This window comes from Idiotropiscis lumnitzeri, chromosome 15, assembly GCF_059441095.1.
Source record: "Idiotropiscis lumnitzeri isolate Australia: NSW breed Sydney's pygmy pipehorse chromosome 15, RoL_Ilum_1.0, whole genome shotgun sequence".
NCBI classification, from domain to species: domain Eukaryota; kingdom Metazoa; phylum Chordata; class Actinopteri; order Syngnathiformes; family Syngnathidae; genus Idiotropiscis; species Idiotropiscis lumnitzeri.
In genome coordinates, this window is record NC_142405.1 from 6,911,085 (window position 1) to 6,927,740 (window position 16,656).

The following is a 16,656-nucleotide window of genomic DNA, read 5'->3' on the forward strand; positions in this document are numbered from 1 at the left end:
TTTGGAAAACGGGACACAAAATATCTTGCCTCTTAGTAGTGCTATTCCTTCTGAGAAGAAGAAGAAAATAGCAAGCGTAACCTTGTGAAGTGACTAACAAACATTGCTAAACTAGCATATGATCAGAAATGAATTAATTTCTCCAATCAAACGAGGCAGTCTCATGACCTCACACAGCTACCACATGACCCCACTCTGAAACAAAGTTTTCAAAGCGACTCTTGTATAGATGACTCTGGTGAAACATGAGTTAGAACACAAGTTAAAATAAGTGCTATATTAAAAAAATGGAAGGATGGACTATGAGAAAGAAGTGCTGTCATTGAAACATGCATCCATATATCTGTCTCAGTCTGGGATTGCAAAATGTAATACTCTGTGGAAAAAAACAAAAAAACAAAAACAGCGGGTGGGCCACACCACATGAATACAAATTGCAGATCATATAACCCTCTCAAACCTGTTTGGGCTCAGTTGTTCTCAGTTGTAGAAAGGGGAGGAAAAAACCATCTGCAATCTACACAGCAAAACAAAGATGAAAGCTTTGTGTAATAAAACAGATGTTGGCGTTGCTGAGAAATATGGGTGAATCCACTTTACAAAGGAATATACGGTAATAAAATTAAATGTCATTATAAAATCAATCATCTCTACCTCTGTCCCATTGTGCTGTTTCATATGTGTAAATAAATTTAATTTAGAAGCATTTGTTGTGGCTGGATTTATAATAGTTGTTTTTTTTCTTTTAAAATATGTTGGTGGGGAAAATGTATATGTGCATAATTCCCTTTTATGTTTTAGTTGACTATTTGACATATTTAAAAAAAATCTGAATTTAATCATTAGTTATTCGGTACTTGACTCGTTTTTCCACTGAATACTTACTTTTGCTCAAGTAATTATTTGTAGAACCAGTTTTTACTTTTAATTGAGTCATTATTCGAAGTAACAGTAGAGTCTCAACTTTTTTTAAGTAAACCTTTGATTATTATGGTCAAAATTACAAGCGTCATACCATTTATTTACATGTAATGTAGTTATTTTTCCGCATTTGTGATTAGACAACATTGTACTTTGATATAAAATGAATGAGGAGGAAAATGAATGAACGATCGACTTGTTGTGCTACGTCACCTCTTGCTGTGCGGAAGGATACTGAAAAGACGATGTCACAGGGACGTTTAGTTCCGGGAAGTGGGACTATTTCTCTTAAATGGCTTCGGAACAACCGTTGAAAAGTGCAAGGATACAGCAGAGCTACACGTCGCTAGCAGGTGCATTTTCAAGTCTCTTGAGAGACACGTCATGGCGCCGCGTTCGGCGTTTTCATCTTTTCGTTCACTGTGAACAACGCGCCTGCCGCCTAGCCACACGCCTGTGTTTACACTTGACGAATGTCACGGTAAGTTTGGCCAGCTGGCTAAAATATCCATCTTGACACGTAATTGCTAGCCGTATGCTAATGCTAGCTAACAGCTGACTACTGAATCAACACATTGCAATGGCTTGTGACACGCATGCTATCAACTGCACTGTTTTTCTTGTGGTTTCTTCGGTGTGATTTCCGAGTGTTAAAAAATATGATATCCGTGTAATTTTGTTCTCTTTGGGAAAAACGGATTGGCATGAAATAAAAAGTAACGCTATGTTTAGAAGGATTGAGGCTGTTCTGACGTCATCTGGGGAGCTGGAGTCGCCTACGTCATCATGTGATGCGCTGGGTGACATGATATGTAGCTAATATGGTGTGTTTCATCTGGGAACAAGTGTTGAGCGCTTGTGCGGTCTTTATTCCAGACAAAGACAAAGTGGCACTAGAAAAGCTTGCGGAGCTGTGTGCAAGTGTGTAACAATATTCCTGTGCTGCATCCTGTTTTGACGTCACTGACCAATCCTTTTGTAATTGCTGCGAGTGTAGTTTCTGCTATTTCACCGTGCACGGTGATAATGAAATGCAATACGTATCTAGATTGAACATGTGTCTTTTAAGTGGAGGAAAAATAATAATCTGGCCTGATTATGACCATCATGATCAAGATAAAGCTCTTGTTTTTGTCATTGTGTGGGTGGACGTATACACTTGACGAGATGAAGGCATGAGTCACCACCAGTGTTAGACTTCTTATGTGTGCATGCTCAAATGTAGATGCACAATTAAAGTCAAGTCCACTGCACACACGCACGCACTGTAGAATCTTCTTGCAGCATGTTGTTTTTCCAGGGTAAACAAAGGCGAGCATAGTCATAAGGGAAGATAGTTTGTCAAGACTTTCATCAAGTCAGGTTTGGATTCTATGCAGAGAATCTGATTAATGGAAACTGCCGTAACATCAGATATACTGTGTATAACAAACCTGTAAACAAATGTTATCCAATGAATTAAAACTCAAAGTACACTGAGTGATGTACCTTACACACATTTTCTTTTAGCTTTGTACCAAAAGGGTCAAATAAAAATAAGTGGTCACTGTGAAGTGAGAAGACAGCAAAACACTCATATTTGTGAATGTGTTGATATTGGAATTTTCTGACCCAACAATGAACGCTAAGCATTGATGGCCAGTAATCTTGACTTTTGCAGGTGAATATTTTGGATGTATTTGTGCTACAATTGTGCAATAGTTTGTTGACAGGTTCTGTCACACTGAATCTCTTGGCAGGTGATTAAAGTGTATGTCAGGGCGTAGCTCTCAAATCCCAATACTCCTCTGAATTTCACATCCCCCTGAAGCCGCTTGGCTATCCTCCCATCCTCAAATTGATTTCTCATCTCTTTTAAGTCCTAAATCCTCCTTAGGATGCTGCTGGATGAATCATTCCTGCTGCTGCCTCTTGTACGTCATGCTCGCCGCGCTAGTTTGTTTCCGTGAGGTTGCACATGTAAAGTGAGGCAATACTTTGTTTGTAACCTTCGCTCACCTTTGATGCATAATGCGGATGGCACTGTTTGATCCTGTCACAGAGTTGAAATGAACCGACTTTGTCATTTGTTGATGAAAGATCTGTTTGGGAATTCTGCCAAAGGGCTGTTAATGTGCAAGAACAGAATGTGAAGAAAAGTTGCGCTTATTAATGAGCCTCTTGTGAGAGCAGCAGTCATGTGGTCATGAGAGGCAGTGTCCTCCTTTTTCCTCTTCCTTGTTCGTTCATTCTTTTCATAACTCGGCTCCTTCCTTAAACGGAGACACCTTCGTGTTCGGATGAGCGGTTAATTGAACCACCGTTTTGTGTTCAGCAGATTCCGGAACTACTGCTGCGCCTGACTTCAGAGTGACTGCATTCTTTGGATAAAGGAGGCATCACTCTCAAATTCAGCACTATGTCAGGTATTCAATATTCACTCTTCAAACTACACCCATTTAGAGGCTGCATTTAATATTTACGTGTGTTACTTTGGCAAGCTTGTTTATTGGATGTTTTTATTTCAGGCACATATACTCCGGCCCCTGGTGGGCCCTTCTCAGCTCTCACTCCAAGCATGTGGCCCCAGGACATTTTGGCAAAGTACCATCAAGTAAGCACATGACTTCTCGTGCGCGTATATGTCGAGATCCGTGCTTACAAAACACCGTGCTGTGTTCTTTGAGAGATCATCAAATGTGCCGCGGGAAACTAGCTAATTTTATTTAATTGCTCTGAAAAGACAGTAGAAGGAATTAACCTGCGCAGCCACTTTTGTGATTGTTTTTTTTTTGTGTGTGTGCCATGAGATTTTATGTTTCCCTGATGTAAAATAATGTGTCTCAGCTCAATACATGTTTTTGATCATGTAAGCATCACATGACGTTTTCCTTCCAATTAAATGAAACTTGTTTTCCCCTCTACAGAGAGACAACTTGGAACAGAATGAACTCAAGTATGATGAGTTTGGCTTCAAAGTGGACATAGAAGGTAGCGTTTAACGCGTATGGACATGCTTATTTCTCTGCAAGTTAAATTTCTTCTATTCTATCTGGGAAATATTCAATGGCAAATGAATTTGGGTGGGAATTAGTTGCACTAAAGCAGTACGTGCATGTGATCTTGGTTTTATGACTGCTGCTGGTCATTATTGCTTTGTAGGATTACCGGCATGAAATTAGCGTGATGTGAAATTAGCATTTCATTTGCTGAAATGTTCCATCATCGAGTCTGTCAGGTTTTGGATGATTGTCAGATTAGGATAATGTATGTTCATTATCTTATTGGATCAATCTTGAGTTTTATTATCTTAATTTTGACTCCTTCCTGTTCTTTATCCACACCCAATGACCTTCATTTTGATGTTAATCAGACTCTCCCGACCGTCACTGATTATAACGCGATTATTTCATTAGGGTCACACATTTCCAATCATTCATTTTTAATGTCTTGTCGTGCAGAAACCGACGATCGCGGTCCTTGGCTGGGCACTGAAGGCTCGCCACAACGTGAAAACCCTCAGCAGAGGTTGCGTTGGCAAGCGCATTTGGAGTTCACGCATAATCACACGGTGGGCGACCTCACCTGGGAGCTCATTGCACCGGTCCTTCCACGCTCGGAACGCCTGCGTGCACTCGTACTTGGCGGCATTCCTCATAGCATGAGGCCACAGGTAAGTGGCTTGTACCGTATTTCCCCAAAATGAGAAACGTATTTGAAGGAACAAACTACAAGGCGGGTGTTTTCTCTCTGCTAGCTATGGATGCGTCTGTCCGGAGCCCTGCAGAAGAAGCGGACTTCTGAAATCTCCTACAAAGAAATCGTCAAGAACAGCTCCAATGATGACACTTCCACAGCTAAACAGGTGGGATCCCTCAAATACGTGCATGGCCAAGGTGAATGTATTGTATCGAATGATGATGGTAATTACACGACTGTTAAAAAAAATTCCTTCCCGTAGATAGAGAAGGACTTGTTGCGGACAATGCCCACCAACGTGTGCTTCAACAACCTAACAAGTGTCGGGGTCCCGAGACTGCGACGGGTACTGCGAGGCTTGGCTTGGCTTTACCCTGACATTGGGTACTGTCAGGGAACTGGAATGGTGAATATTTACCTCTAAATATCTACTTGCCGTTTGTTTCATCATCGACGCATATGGACACCCTGCGCCTTTTTTTTTCTCCTCTTTTTTTTTTAGGTGGTTTCCTGTCTGTTGCTCTTCATGGAGGAGGAGGATGTGCTATGGATGATGTGTGCCCTGATCGAAGACCTCCTCCCTCCGTCATACTTCTCCTCCACTCTGCTGGGTGTCCAAACAGACCAGAGGGTGCTTCGTCAGCTCATTGTTCAGTACCTACCGGCCCTTGACCGCCTTTTACAGGAGCATGACATTGGTATATAATATTACAAAAAAAAAAAAAATTTACGCCCAACGTCTGTATTCTAAATGCAACCGTTTGTGTCTTCCTCCTCATTTAGAGTTGTCTCTGATCACATTGCATTGGTTCCTGACATCCTTTGCCAGCGTGGTGGATATCCGTTTGCTCCTCCGGATCTGGGACCTCCTTTTCTACCAGGGCTCCTTGGTGCTCTTTCAAATCACACTGGCCATGCTTAAGATCAAGGTGTTTACTGAGAACAGATGTCTCACAAATGTCACTGATCACCAAAATGAAATATCAAAGGTGTTTTCTAATCTAATGCTGCTGATTTTACCCTCACTAATCCGTCTACCTCAGGAAGAGGAGCTCATATCATCGGAGAACTCCGCGTCCATTTTTAACACTCTGTCGGACCTACCAAGCCAGTTGAAGGATGGGCCTGCAGTACTTGGGGAAGCTTTGCGGCTGGCAGGGAATCTGTCACAGGACGCGCTGGATGCCCACCGACACAAACACCTTGCCTACATCCTCAACGAACAGGCCCAGCTCGACAGTGGGAACGCGGCACTTAATTCCAATCTCAACAAGGTCAGTCATTGAAAACTAGGCTTAGTTTTTATAAAAGGGGTACCTTGATTTTTATTTTTATTTTTTTTTTAATATATAAATTTGAGATTTATTGTGCAGAAGTCAAACTCAGGGTTTTATGTATATGTGGCAGCTAGGACAAAAAAAGAAAAAGTTACTGATATTGTGGCTATTTTCTACTATATTTATATACTTCACTGTACGTAGCGGATGTTAATTAATTTCCAGTTCTGGTCCTGTTTAGCAAGTATGATTTTTCTCTTTTGAGTCAAGAAGAGAAATTTGTGAAGTTGTCATAGTGAATGCTTGGAAGACTGCAAGTCAATTTGTTTAGTTAATTAACAACAAACTGAAATAGATGAACTGTCTTTCATATGAATTCATGATACGTTTGCCTTTATTTTTCGCCGACGCTATTAGACCAAAATATTTGTTTTATTAATCCGATAAATCAAGTTACCACCGTAGTTGGTTTTTAATGATGACATAACATACTTTGTCTCTCTGTGCGTGTGCAGGTGGTGAGGAGACAGTCCCTGCGTCGAAAGTCCACTCTAAGCTCTCTGCTATTTGGGGAGGATGAGGCCGAAGCTCTTAAATCCAAGAACATTAAGCAGACTGAGTTGGTGGCGGCCCTTCGAGAGGCCATAACCCGCACTTCAGAGCATTTCCACTGTCTGGACCCACGCCACTCCAGCACTGTGAGTTCACAACACCGCCACAGTGAATCACTGTGACGCTCACTGAATATCAAGACACTAAATCAAAACTTGCAGTCGGAGATAAGTTAATTGAATAGATCCTTTTATCCATCTCGTGAGGGCGAAATTAAATGTCATGTCTGAGTAAAGTGTTTTGGCCGTTTGTTTTCCACTGGAGGAGCTAACCCCTGACTACTCCATGGAGAGCCACCAGCAGGACCATGAAAATTTCCTGGTCGTGTCCCGAAACCGACGGAGACGAGCGAAAGCTTTGCTGGATTTTGAGCGGCATGACGATGATGAGTTGGGCTTCAGGAAGAATGATATCATCACGGTGAGATATGCCGCACAAACGCATAATTAATATTGTTGACACTGAAGAAAATAATTGATTGAGACAAGCTGCGATTATTTTGCTGTCAGATCGTCTCGCAAAAGGATGAACACTGTTGGGTAGGAGAGCTCAACGGTCTTCGAGGTGCGTGTACTGTTGCACTAGGGGTCATCTCATTTTCCATTATTTGCCATTGATCATAACTGCGTTGCTCTCAAACAGGCTGGTTCCCTGCAAAGTTTGTTGAGATCCTCGACGAAAGAAGTAAAGAGGTCAATAATGGATTTTCTTCCAAATTGACAAGCCGCCAGTGTCTCACGTGATATTTGCTTCTTACTACTGTAGTTGCTGTCACCTTCTGTGTCTGCAGTACTCGTTAGCAGGAGATGACTCAGTAACGGAAGCTGTGACTGATCTCGCCAGAGGGACTCTATGCCCGGCCCTGAAGGCCATCTTTCTGCACGGCCTTAAGAAACCCTCCATATTGGGCGGGCCTTGTCACCCATGGTTATTTATAGAAGAGGTACAGTAAATTCTATCCTGCCAAATTTCATGTCACACCACCATAATCAAAACCACCGGCCCACCGTGGCTCCTTTCAGGCTGCCAGCAGAGAGGTCGAGAGGGACTTTAACTCCGTCTACTCCAGACTGGTGTTGTGTAAAACCTACAGGTAAAGTCACACACATCTTGCAAACACGCACACAATTGGCATGGATTTAAATGGAAATGACATCATTGAAGTTTGCGTGATGAAATAAAACAATTACTATCTCTCGGGTGATCTTATTTGATGGCAGTGGTGTGGTCCTGTATTTTTATTTTCGATTTAATTCAAGGGAATGGTTTTTATAACAGGTTAGATGAAGATGGGAAGGTTCTAACACCAGAGGAGCTCCTATACCGGGTAAGTTACATTCTAATCTTTTCTGAATTAGAAATATCTCGTCTTATTTTGCTTTTAGACTCATCGTGAACATTTCGATTTTAATTTTTGTCTGAGGGCCATCTGTCTGCTCTCTCTAGGCAGTGCAGTCAGTGAACATGAGCCATGACGTGGCTCATGTTCAGATGGATGTCAAGTTCAGGTCTCTTGTCTGCGTTGGCCTCAAGTGAGTTCACACACACGCGTTGCAAGAGTTAACAGATTGCTTGTAGTTGGGTAAAAGTAGAAAGCGAGCACAATCCGAACATGTGGACGAATCTTTCCCCAACAGTGAGCAGGTGTTACACTTATGGCTGGAGGTGCTTTGTTCCAGCATGGCGGCTGTAGAGAAATGGTATCATCCGTGGTCATTTCTGCGCAGTCCCGGATGGGTTCAAATCAAATGTGAACTCAGGTTAGAATTTGATTAAGTAGAACCTCTGGATATTATATCTAAAATTGCAAACAATTGAATGGTTTGTTTTTTCATGAATGCTATCAATAGAATACTATTTTTTTTTGACAGGGTCCTTTCAAAGTTTGCCTTCAGTCTCTCTCAAGATTGTGAATTACCAGAGCAGAAAGAGGTAAGCAAAGAAAGTTGCTGAAGCATAGAGGACGCGAAGACGAATGTGAAATGTAGTGTCATTTATTTATTTATTTTTTTAAAAGGGCAAAACATGATGCTTACTGGTTATAGGTATTCCTGTCCTCTCTTCAGCCACTCAGCTCTCAATGTAATCTTTGGATTACTTTAAAGTGTTGCAACAGTCCGATGATGCTTGTGTCCATCCTGTTCCAGGATAAGGAGCAGAGGCCGCTGAAAGAGGGCGTGCAGGACATGCTGGTGAAGCATCATCTCTTCAGCTGGGACATTGACGGCTAGACAAACACTAAGCAAAACTGCATCCTAACTGGTGTGTGTGACTTATGTTTGTGTGTCTTTTGAACCATCTTTTTTTTTGTCTGATTATTGGACACAATATGGACAATGGTAAAACATTTCAATGACTATAAACCCGCCAGTTACCATGAAGAGTCACTGGTTTGTGTGAACTCAAATGTGCGTGCATCAAGATGCATCCTACTTTTTGTTCACTCTGGGTTTTTTTTGGGAGGATGTCCTTTTTTTTTTTTTTTTTGGTAAGTTTTATTATGGAGGTCAAACAAGGTGAAAAAGTACAGAATCATCTGTATCCTCTGGACTGCAACACTTAACTTCAGACAATTTTCTCCCGTTATTGGTACAGGGTTGAGACTTGAAGGACATCCTCGTGTGAAGTGCAGTTACTGTAATTCATCACGAAAAACTTGACTTTTCCATTTAACTCAGATATATTCAAAGCCCAAAACAGAAGATTCCTCAAAGCTTGTAAATTTAGAAATTATTTTTCACAGATATTTTAGTTATCTCATATTACACTAGATGTATAAATACTAATGTTGCACATGCCAAGTATAGCCTTTACAGAGTGTGTATATTAAAGTGGACGTGTGTGAATGTGTGCTACCTAAACAGTGGTAGTGAAGGCTGCACGTTAAAAGAAAAATGTTCTGCATTCCAAATAAATGTTACCTGATTATATTTTTTGGGTACTAAAAAATGAAGCTGTTGTCATACACAAGATTTGACCAATAATAATTTAAGACAGAACCACTGGATTTATTAAAAAAAAAAAAAAAACAGTACCATCATGCAGCTCAGTAAAACCAGTTTATTGAGTTCCTGGTGAGTTAATGTCACGTTACCAGTAGCAAGCTGTCACACAATAGGTACTAGAATTCACAATTAGCACGGCAAACACTGCATGTCTTACAATCATGAGCGACTGCTGGGGGTGACGAGAATGATTGTGTGATGTCTTACGATGTGGAGGGCGGAGCCATGATGTAATATTCGCGGGTAGAGGAGCGCAAGTCATACAAGATTGAAAGTTAAGAACGTCAAATATCCAAGAGTAAAATTTTGCATTCATGCCGATTGACAATTATAAAATGTAACCGCTTGTATCGTTTATGTGCTGTGTTACATTCAGTTGTATACTTATCCTTTCAATTCGGGAACGGCAAACATCTCATTTACATATTACGTATAAATACTTCACAAAATGGGCGAGTGTCACTTTTTTAGCTGCTCATAGTTGTTGGACCCTTGGTTGGGGTTTTACCTCCATCCCTATCATGAAGCCACTTCGGGGAAAAAAAAAAAGATACAAATGATTGTGACAAGCTACTCTCCTCTCTTAAGGAAACCATTCTCAACAGTGATGGCAGATTCAACGACAAAAATCCAAGCTGCACTCTTTTGCGGGTATAGCTCTTCACATTCCCTTTACAATAAAATCTTGGTATAAAAGGCTATGAGGAGTAAGACTGAGGAGTGTTTTGCACTAAAGTCGCTGGAATGGAGTTATGCAGAGGAACGTAGGCAAAGAGTTCAGCATCCTCCTGATCCTGATGTGGAGGCTGCCGCTGCCGAGATGTTCTGGCCTTTCCCTTTGTGTCTCTGACCTCCTCTTCTTCGTCCACCTCCTCCAGTCTTTGGCTATACAGAAGAGATGCCAAAATCAAAAACCAAACTATACTTCTTGAGCAAACAAGTAGCAAAAAACACTTTGTGAAGTGGAAAACCTTAGCCAAAGCGCGATCTTGCTAAATCCTCCATTCAGGATCACCACCTGTCATGATGACTCACTTTACCTTGTTCTCTTTGTTGCCCTCCTTTAACTGAGGGTCCTCCTCCCCCTCTCCCTTCCGAGAGCCAGCCACGCAAGCAAAGGAGAGGGCAGAGTATGACACATGATGCATGATACAGTTTTGAATGGATGAATGAGAAGTTCCAAGAATTGAATAAGGACACAGAAGAGTTGACAAGTTAGAGAAGCAGTTAGCAGTGTGAGTTCGCAAAAAGAAAGACAGTCAGCAGAACCCGCTACGTTTATTTTTCTGATCTCACCTGTTGTGTCGTGCTTGGTCCCGCCGACTGTGCTATCGTCAACCCCTCATCTCCCGTTGCCGTGGTGCTGTCGTCTTTTCGAGCCGGCGCCTTTTTCGTGGATTGCATTTTTATCTGTGGAGGTTTGGAGTTTGACGGCAAATTATTGGTGGACTGCAGGAGCTGGAAAGAATGCGATAGGAAATCGTTTTGATGGGCAATCTCTTACCTTGAAGGTAAGGACATTTTTGATTTTTCTGGACGCACCTTGGAGAAAATGAGCAAAACCTCTTTTGTCTTACCTTTGTGATAGTCCCTACAGCTTTAGTGCGTCCCTCCCTGAACACCAGCCTCTGGTCACAGTGAAGGTACTCGGGGGTCTTAATGAAGCGGAAGTGGACAGAGGCCTTGTCCCCTGTCCGTAAGCAGTCTCTGTTCATGGACAATATGGTGGCGGTCTGCCTTATGCTGCCACAGTGGACTATGGAGAGAGAAAGACGTGATGAGAAGGTAAGCAATCATGTTTAAGAACAGAAACAATATAAGATGTCGACTGTCAGTTACGCACCCATAGCCTGGTATCGGGGCGATATCGTAGTAGGGTGATGTAGAACAAGAATCTCTGCTTCAAACTCCCAAGTAGCCTGTGGGTTCAATCTTGGGGACACCATCACCATCCCTTTCCTTATGGTCGAACGCTTAATCTGTGTCAAACAGAAATATGCTGCAGGATCGGAAAAATAATTGTCCAATTATTTATTTGACTTTGGCTCAGTAATTCCCATTAGCATGCCATGCTAAATGAGCGGCTTTTTGAGTCTCATTCTGAGTTAAATCGGCAGTAGACAGCAGTCTTCTATGGATTTATCTGCAGTCGTAAATGTGGCCACTAGGTGGCAGTATTTTCCCACTTACCTTTTTGAGAGCAAAAGAGGCGGTCTGCCCCCCTCGGACTTCCTTTACAGGCATTCTCTTGCGGTGGATAGATTTGACAGCGATGGAAATGAAGCTGCCCAAAGGGTCTGGTCCTAGTAGCATGGTGTCGTTCAGACGTATCAGTCCACGTAATGTAGTTCCTGATACTACTGTTCCAACTCCCTAAAACAGACAAGCGTGGAGTCATGATTAATCTTGTGAAATCACCAGGTGGGCATTATCCAATTTTAGTAAATTGATCTAAAAAGGATTTTTTAAAAATAAACATATGTTAATCTACTTTTGACATAATTACCGTTTATCCACCTGTTGCCATTCCAAGAACAGAACAATATCTTTGTGTTCCATAAAACAGTCCCATTTTTCATTTTGGCATAAATACTTTTTGGGACATTTTTGTGGTATTGTTTAATTATTTAGATGTAATAATAGTTGGGAAAGACCGTTGTATAAATTCTTGCACTGTTAAAATCGTAGCAAGCAGATAATTAAATGCGAGATTGTCGTTTGCAACTAACACCCACCGGTACAGAGTAGGTGTCGTCAATCTGAAACTCGGCCGGCTGGTCGTCTCTGTAGCATGTCCGAGATGAGAGCAGGTTGAGAAACATTTTGAGCAGGTCCATGTTCTCTCCAGTCACGTTTGAGATTTGAAAAATGGGACACATCCTTGAGGAAGGCACAAGAAAAGGGTTTTAACTCTGGCCGTCTCGCACAAAATCTGCCTCGGGGCAGACTTTGTACCTCTCTGAGCTGAAGTTGGATGCCGTGACTATGACGTCATCCTTGTTCTGCACCAGGACGGGGATTTTCCTGCAGCCAGGGGACTTCAGTAGCCTCTGAAGCAGCTTTAACGTCTCTGTTAAGATCAGAGCACACAAGAATGACGGCTTCTCTTCACAATTATTTTTAATCTCTAGACTTCAAGTAAAGGAATAATGTCCTGGTTATTTGGCCCCATGAGCAATTAATTATGAATGTCAGTAGTTGTTTCAAAAAGTACTTTTCCTCTTCCGGATTTCTGAAGTGAGAGAAATCTCAGATTTCAATATCGCACAAAGACAAGCAAGTAAATATGAAATGCAATTTCTAAATATGCCATTGGTTGGTTGACCTCTCCTGGGAAGGCTCACTACAGTTCCGAGTCGTCTCCATTTGTGGATAATTGCACAGGCTAGAATTTCCTGGAGTGCCAAAGCTCAAAATGGCTTTATAAACTTTTCCAGACTGATGGATTGCAATTGTTCTGCTTCCCATTTGTTCTTCAATGTCTTTAAATGTTATTTTAAGATCATGTAGCATATTTTAATTTGTCCAACAGGTACAATTTAGGTGACTTGCGAATTCAATAGATGTGGTGAGTTACGTTAAATTCTACTTTCCAAATAATAAAATTTAATTACAGTGAGCTCACGATTTTAACACGAGGCGCATTTATGGGATTTCTAACAAAGAGGTTCGAGACTTTCCGATGAATGGGCAGGTGTGGGGGAAGAAATTAATGAGGCAAACATCTGTCATTTTGACCGACAAAAGTGGCAACCGCTGCGAGCTAAAAAGAAGCAGCACTCTGAATGTTTGCCTCCTAATTTCACACTCCTGCTTTAAACAACCACAGATGGAGTTTTACATCTCAACCAAGTAAGAACATTGTCGAGAGAAAGCGAGCGAGAAAGGGCACGCCAGATGTCTGACCTTGAAGGATGTTGGCTGGACACATGTCAATTTTTGTCACCACAACAAACACGGGCACGTTGAGGGCCAAGGCCAGACCCAGGTGCTCTTTGGTCATGCCGACAATCCCCGCGTTACTGCCGACCTGGAAAGGATGATGAATCTTAGAGCAAGGTTATATTATGGAGCACTTTTAAATGCCACTTCTTACCATGAGCATGCAAAAGTCTGGTAAGTGTCCAGTCATTCCAAACACGGTGGTCTTGAGGTATTTCTCGTGGCCAGCAAGATCGATGAAGGTAATCACTTTGGAGGACTTCTCGCAGATTTTGGTCCAATCCAGACTTCCTCCGTGGCTGTCCGGTTTGTTCACCACCTAAAAATAGTGGACAACCTGACTCCAAATCTCTGCAACAGCGTATAGTGGACAACCTGACTCCAAATCTCTGCAACAGCGTATGGTGAATCCAATGCACCTTTTGTGTTTCTCTGGTAGGATATAAGAGAACAAAACTGTCGTCCTCACCTGCCCCTCTTGGTCAAATCCGAGGATATCGTTGCCCACGCTGCTGGTCCTACCGCTTTCCATCTCGTGCTTGTGTCTGAAGAGTTTCTGGCGAGCGAAGCCTCTGCCGTTATCCAGCTCCCCATGTGTTAACACACCCAGAAGAGTACTCTTACCAGCATCCACATTCCCGACCACTGCCACTCTAGGAAGGAAAAAAAAAATCAGGTCTTAAATCTGATCAAGCCCTTTAATAGAACAGATAGTCTTTGACCACACACCTGACCTCCAGGAAGTCCAGCTCCCCCACACGCCGACGTATCAGATAGTCCCGTACCAAACCTTCAGCCTCAGTGCGTTCCCTGAGCGGGATCAGATCAGAGTCCAGTTGCGCGCACATGGATCGCACAGTGGCCTCTGAGGCCTCCATGTCCTTTTCGTTGAGACCCCAATCACCACCATCTCAAAGATGAAAACGGACACATTTCAATAAAAATATCAATTCATTAGTTTATGATATTCGTCAAGTGCGTCTCTCACCTGAACCCATTCCAACCACGTAGATGGTCTCTCCAGACCCCTCCTCCATCCTGTCCTTTAGCTGGCTAAGTAAGGAGTCATACTGCTCTCCATTTGGACTGACAAGGGCCAGCTTTATTGCATGTGGTAAGGAAAGAAAGAAGAGCATTAGAATGTTGTTTTATAAAAATACCAGCTGATTGAGGGGAGATTTTTTTTTTAAAGCACTAAGGGGTAAAATATAAGGGGTAGGTGACCTGAAGGGAAAAAAAACAGCATTCCATAACTACAGCTGCCTCTCTTCCCATGTCGTATGTATTAAACCATCGCTGATAAATGTGTGCAATACCACTGCAACTAAAACTACAATAAAATTTTAAACTACTCAATTGACCTCAAATGCATTGTGTATCATTTAGGAATTTAAATAAAAAAAAAGACTAATCTACAGGTGATGCCCAAGACACTGATGCAATCCCATGCAATGTGGCTGATACATCACCCTTTTGTGATGTGTCATTGACCTTTGTGGCCAATTGACTATTACAACCAGTCTCCGAGGTTTACATCATTCAATACGCTGAACTTGTTTGACAAGAACATGAACCAAAACGAACATGTTTGTGCGGGGGTGCCGGTTTTAAAATGAGCGCAAAATGAAAATAAAGCCAGATTGTGACACACGACATTTACAAAACTGGCGTGACGTTTTGAGAATTGCAACAAGGTTGACTCCCAAATGCACACTTTGTTTTACTTTGTAAGTAATTGTGAGAAAATTTAAACATAAACTTCAGCAACCAAATTTACAGATCTTTCCATGTTGCGCCACTTCTTTCATCAGCCTGTTTATGGACTAACGTTAACCTACAGTCACGTGTTGTTTATTATTATATATATATATATATATACCTGTCACTCTCCACCAAATGTGATGTTGACAGCCCAAATCACCTAAAATAAACCGCTGTTATTACAACTGATTTCATTAACATGTAACTACAGCTTTATTACCATAGCTAGTAAACCACAGAGCTCAAGCTACGCTGGCTAGTAATGCTAGCCTTAGCTACATCAGGCTAAAGATTTCTACGGAAGCAAAAGCGAAACACCTCTTGATGTACCGTGTTTGGTACTATTCATAATACTCGGTTTCTAATATTAAATCTAATGCTGACTAAATATACTTTCAAACACAAAATTAAATTAAAATCCCATTCATTCGTTTTCATAAACAATCAGCTAGCATTAGCCTAATGCTAACGAGGGCCTAGCTTCACCTTGCTAGTAAAGTCAATCCTTCGGTCCTCGGGCTGGCCGTTCACCATTTCCCCGTCCTCGTAGAACTCATCCCCGGGATCGTCCACGCATCCTCCCCGGTCGGGTGCGAATATACTCGCCGGGAGTAAGGCGTCAGCAAGTGCAGAGCTCGACTCACGGGCCGCCGCTGCTATCGAAGCCATTTCTCTATGCGAGAAGTGTTCTTGGAGATGTGTGTCAGGCTGTCGGGATTGTTCGGATGATGGCTTGGTGCTAACGTCGGATAGCGACTAGCTACACGACGGACGCTCTTAATTTTGTCAACATTGCAAATGGAGAGAACTGGCTATTTGTGAGCTGTCAGTTTTCTTTTCAAAATAACACGTCACCGCCCTATTGATAATAATGAGGTAGGTGTTGGTGAATATGTTACATGCTCGCCAATAGTCTTTCTGATTCTCTTGAATATGCGAGCAGAGAACCAATGCCATGCAGGGGGGTCGAGCATGTTTCTGCAGCCTCCTCCTCTCATTTTCCCGAATGTTGTGCGTGCAATATGTGTGCAACGACGGGCGTCATACGTGGCCAATCCTGCCTGTCAAAGTCGATTATAGTTTGATAAACACAAGGGCTAACCGGGGAATAGTAATTTTCAACGTCAGGGACTTTAAAACCATCAGGTGCTCTGTTACAAACGACGTCAGCGAAATGTGACGTTTGACTCAGTCAGGGGCTTCTTTTTATCAATCATCTGCATGTGTTTTCTCAAAGATTCATGTTCATGCTTTTGCAATTTGTCCTGACCACTGAAAAAGTGTCAGGGAGATTTGTCATGTGTTACAAAAGTATGTACTGTACTTGTATACTAAAATAATAATCTCTATTTACTTGGTGTGAAATCATGGTCCATTTAGTTAAACACAATTCAATTAGAGCATGTTTAATGGCTTAAGGTGCTGGTTATTTTTTTCCCCACACAACAGCTGAAAATTCC

The 16,656-nt window shown here is 42.0% G+C and overlaps 2 protein-coding genes across 6 annotated transcripts; one reads left to right on the forward strand and one right to left on the reverse strand.

Moving 5' to 3' along the window:
- Nucleotides 1-1,213: 1,213 nt before the first annotated feature.
- Nucleotides 1,214-9,418, forward strand: sgsm3 (small G protein signaling modulator 3). 2 transcript variants are annotated; one of them, XM_088316325.1, is made up of 21 exons: nucleotides 1,214-1,402; nucleotides 3,236-3,326; nucleotides 3,429-3,514; nucleotides 3,828-3,891; nucleotides 4,362-4,573; nucleotides 4,658-4,765; nucleotides 4,862-5,005; nucleotides 5,102-5,297; nucleotides 5,383-5,528; nucleotides 5,643-5,873; nucleotides 6,392-6,574; nucleotides 6,753-6,908; nucleotides 6,998-7,052; nucleotides 7,131-7,180; nucleotides 7,279-7,431; nucleotides 7,511-7,581; nucleotides 7,767-7,815; nucleotides 7,935-8,020; nucleotides 8,126-8,248; nucleotides 8,360-8,420; nucleotides 8,636-9,418. In XM_088316325.1, the coding sequence occupies exons 2-21, from the start codon at nucleotides 3,320-3,322 to the stop codon at nucleotides 8,717-8,719; spliced, it is 2,265 nt and encodes a 754-aa protein (XP_088172451.1). In that variant the 5' UTR covers nucleotides 1,214-1,402; nucleotides 3,236-3,319; the 3' UTR covers nucleotides 8,720-9,418. The 2 variants fall into 2 exon arrangements, with proteins under 2 accessions (XP_088172451.1, XP_088172450.1); XM_088316324.1 differs by having other exon boundaries at nucleotides 3,239-3,326.
- Nucleotides 9,419-9,530: 112 nt separating this feature from the next.
- On the reverse strand, nucleotides 9,531-16,068 carry gtpbp1 (GTP binding protein 1). 4 transcript variants are annotated; one of them, XM_088316327.1, is made up of 14 exons: nucleotides 15,683-16,068; nucleotides 14,424-14,535; nucleotides 14,165-14,345; nucleotides 13,905-14,088; nucleotides 13,590-13,754; nucleotides 13,400-13,523; nucleotides 12,449-12,563; nucleotides 12,229-12,373; nucleotides 11,684-11,866; nucleotides 11,337-11,472; nucleotides 11,071-11,249; nucleotides 10,790-10,903; nucleotides 10,534-10,584; nucleotides 9,531-10,378 (listed from the first exon to the last, which is right to left on the reverse strand). In XM_088316327.1, exons 1-14 carry the CDS (start codon nucleotides 15,863-15,865, stop codon nucleotides 10,271-10,273), a joined length of 1,980 nt encoding a protein of 659 aa, XP_088172453.1. In that variant the 5' UTR covers nucleotides 15,866-16,068; the 3' UTR covers nucleotides 9,531-10,270. The 4 variants fall into 4 exon arrangements, with proteins under 4 accessions (XP_088172453.1, XP_088172452.1, XP_088172455.1 ...); XM_088316326.1 differs by having other exon boundaries at nucleotides 10,790-10,951; nucleotides 15,683-16,067; XM_088316329.1 differs by lacking the exon at nucleotides 10,534-10,584 and having other exon boundaries at nucleotides 15,683-16,067.
- Between the last annotated feature and the right edge of the window lie 588 nt (nucleotides 16,069-16,656).

Coding starts and splice junctions, on each gene's coding strand:
- sgsm3 (XM_088316325.1), top strand. Junction 5,874..6,391: donor TTAATTCCAATCTCAACAAG/GTCAGTCATTGA, acceptor GTGCGTGTGCAG/GTGGTGAGGAGACAGTCCCT. Junction 6,909..6,997: donor GGAAGAATGATATCATCACG/GTGAGATATGCC, acceptor TTTTGCTGTCAG/ATCGTCTCGCAAAAGGATGA.
- gtpbp1 (XM_088316326.1), bottom strand. CDS start 15,865: ATGGCTTCGATAGCAGCGGCGGCCCGTGAGTCGAGCTCTGCACTTGCT. Junction 12,374..12,448: donor TCCAACTTCAGCTCAGAGAG/GTACAAAGTCTG, acceptor GCCTTCCTCAAG/GATGTGTCCCATTTTTCAAA. Junction 10,952..11,070: donor CTGTAGGGACTATCACAAAG/GTAAGACAAAAG, acceptor CATTCTTTCCAG/CTCCTGCAGTCCACCAATAA.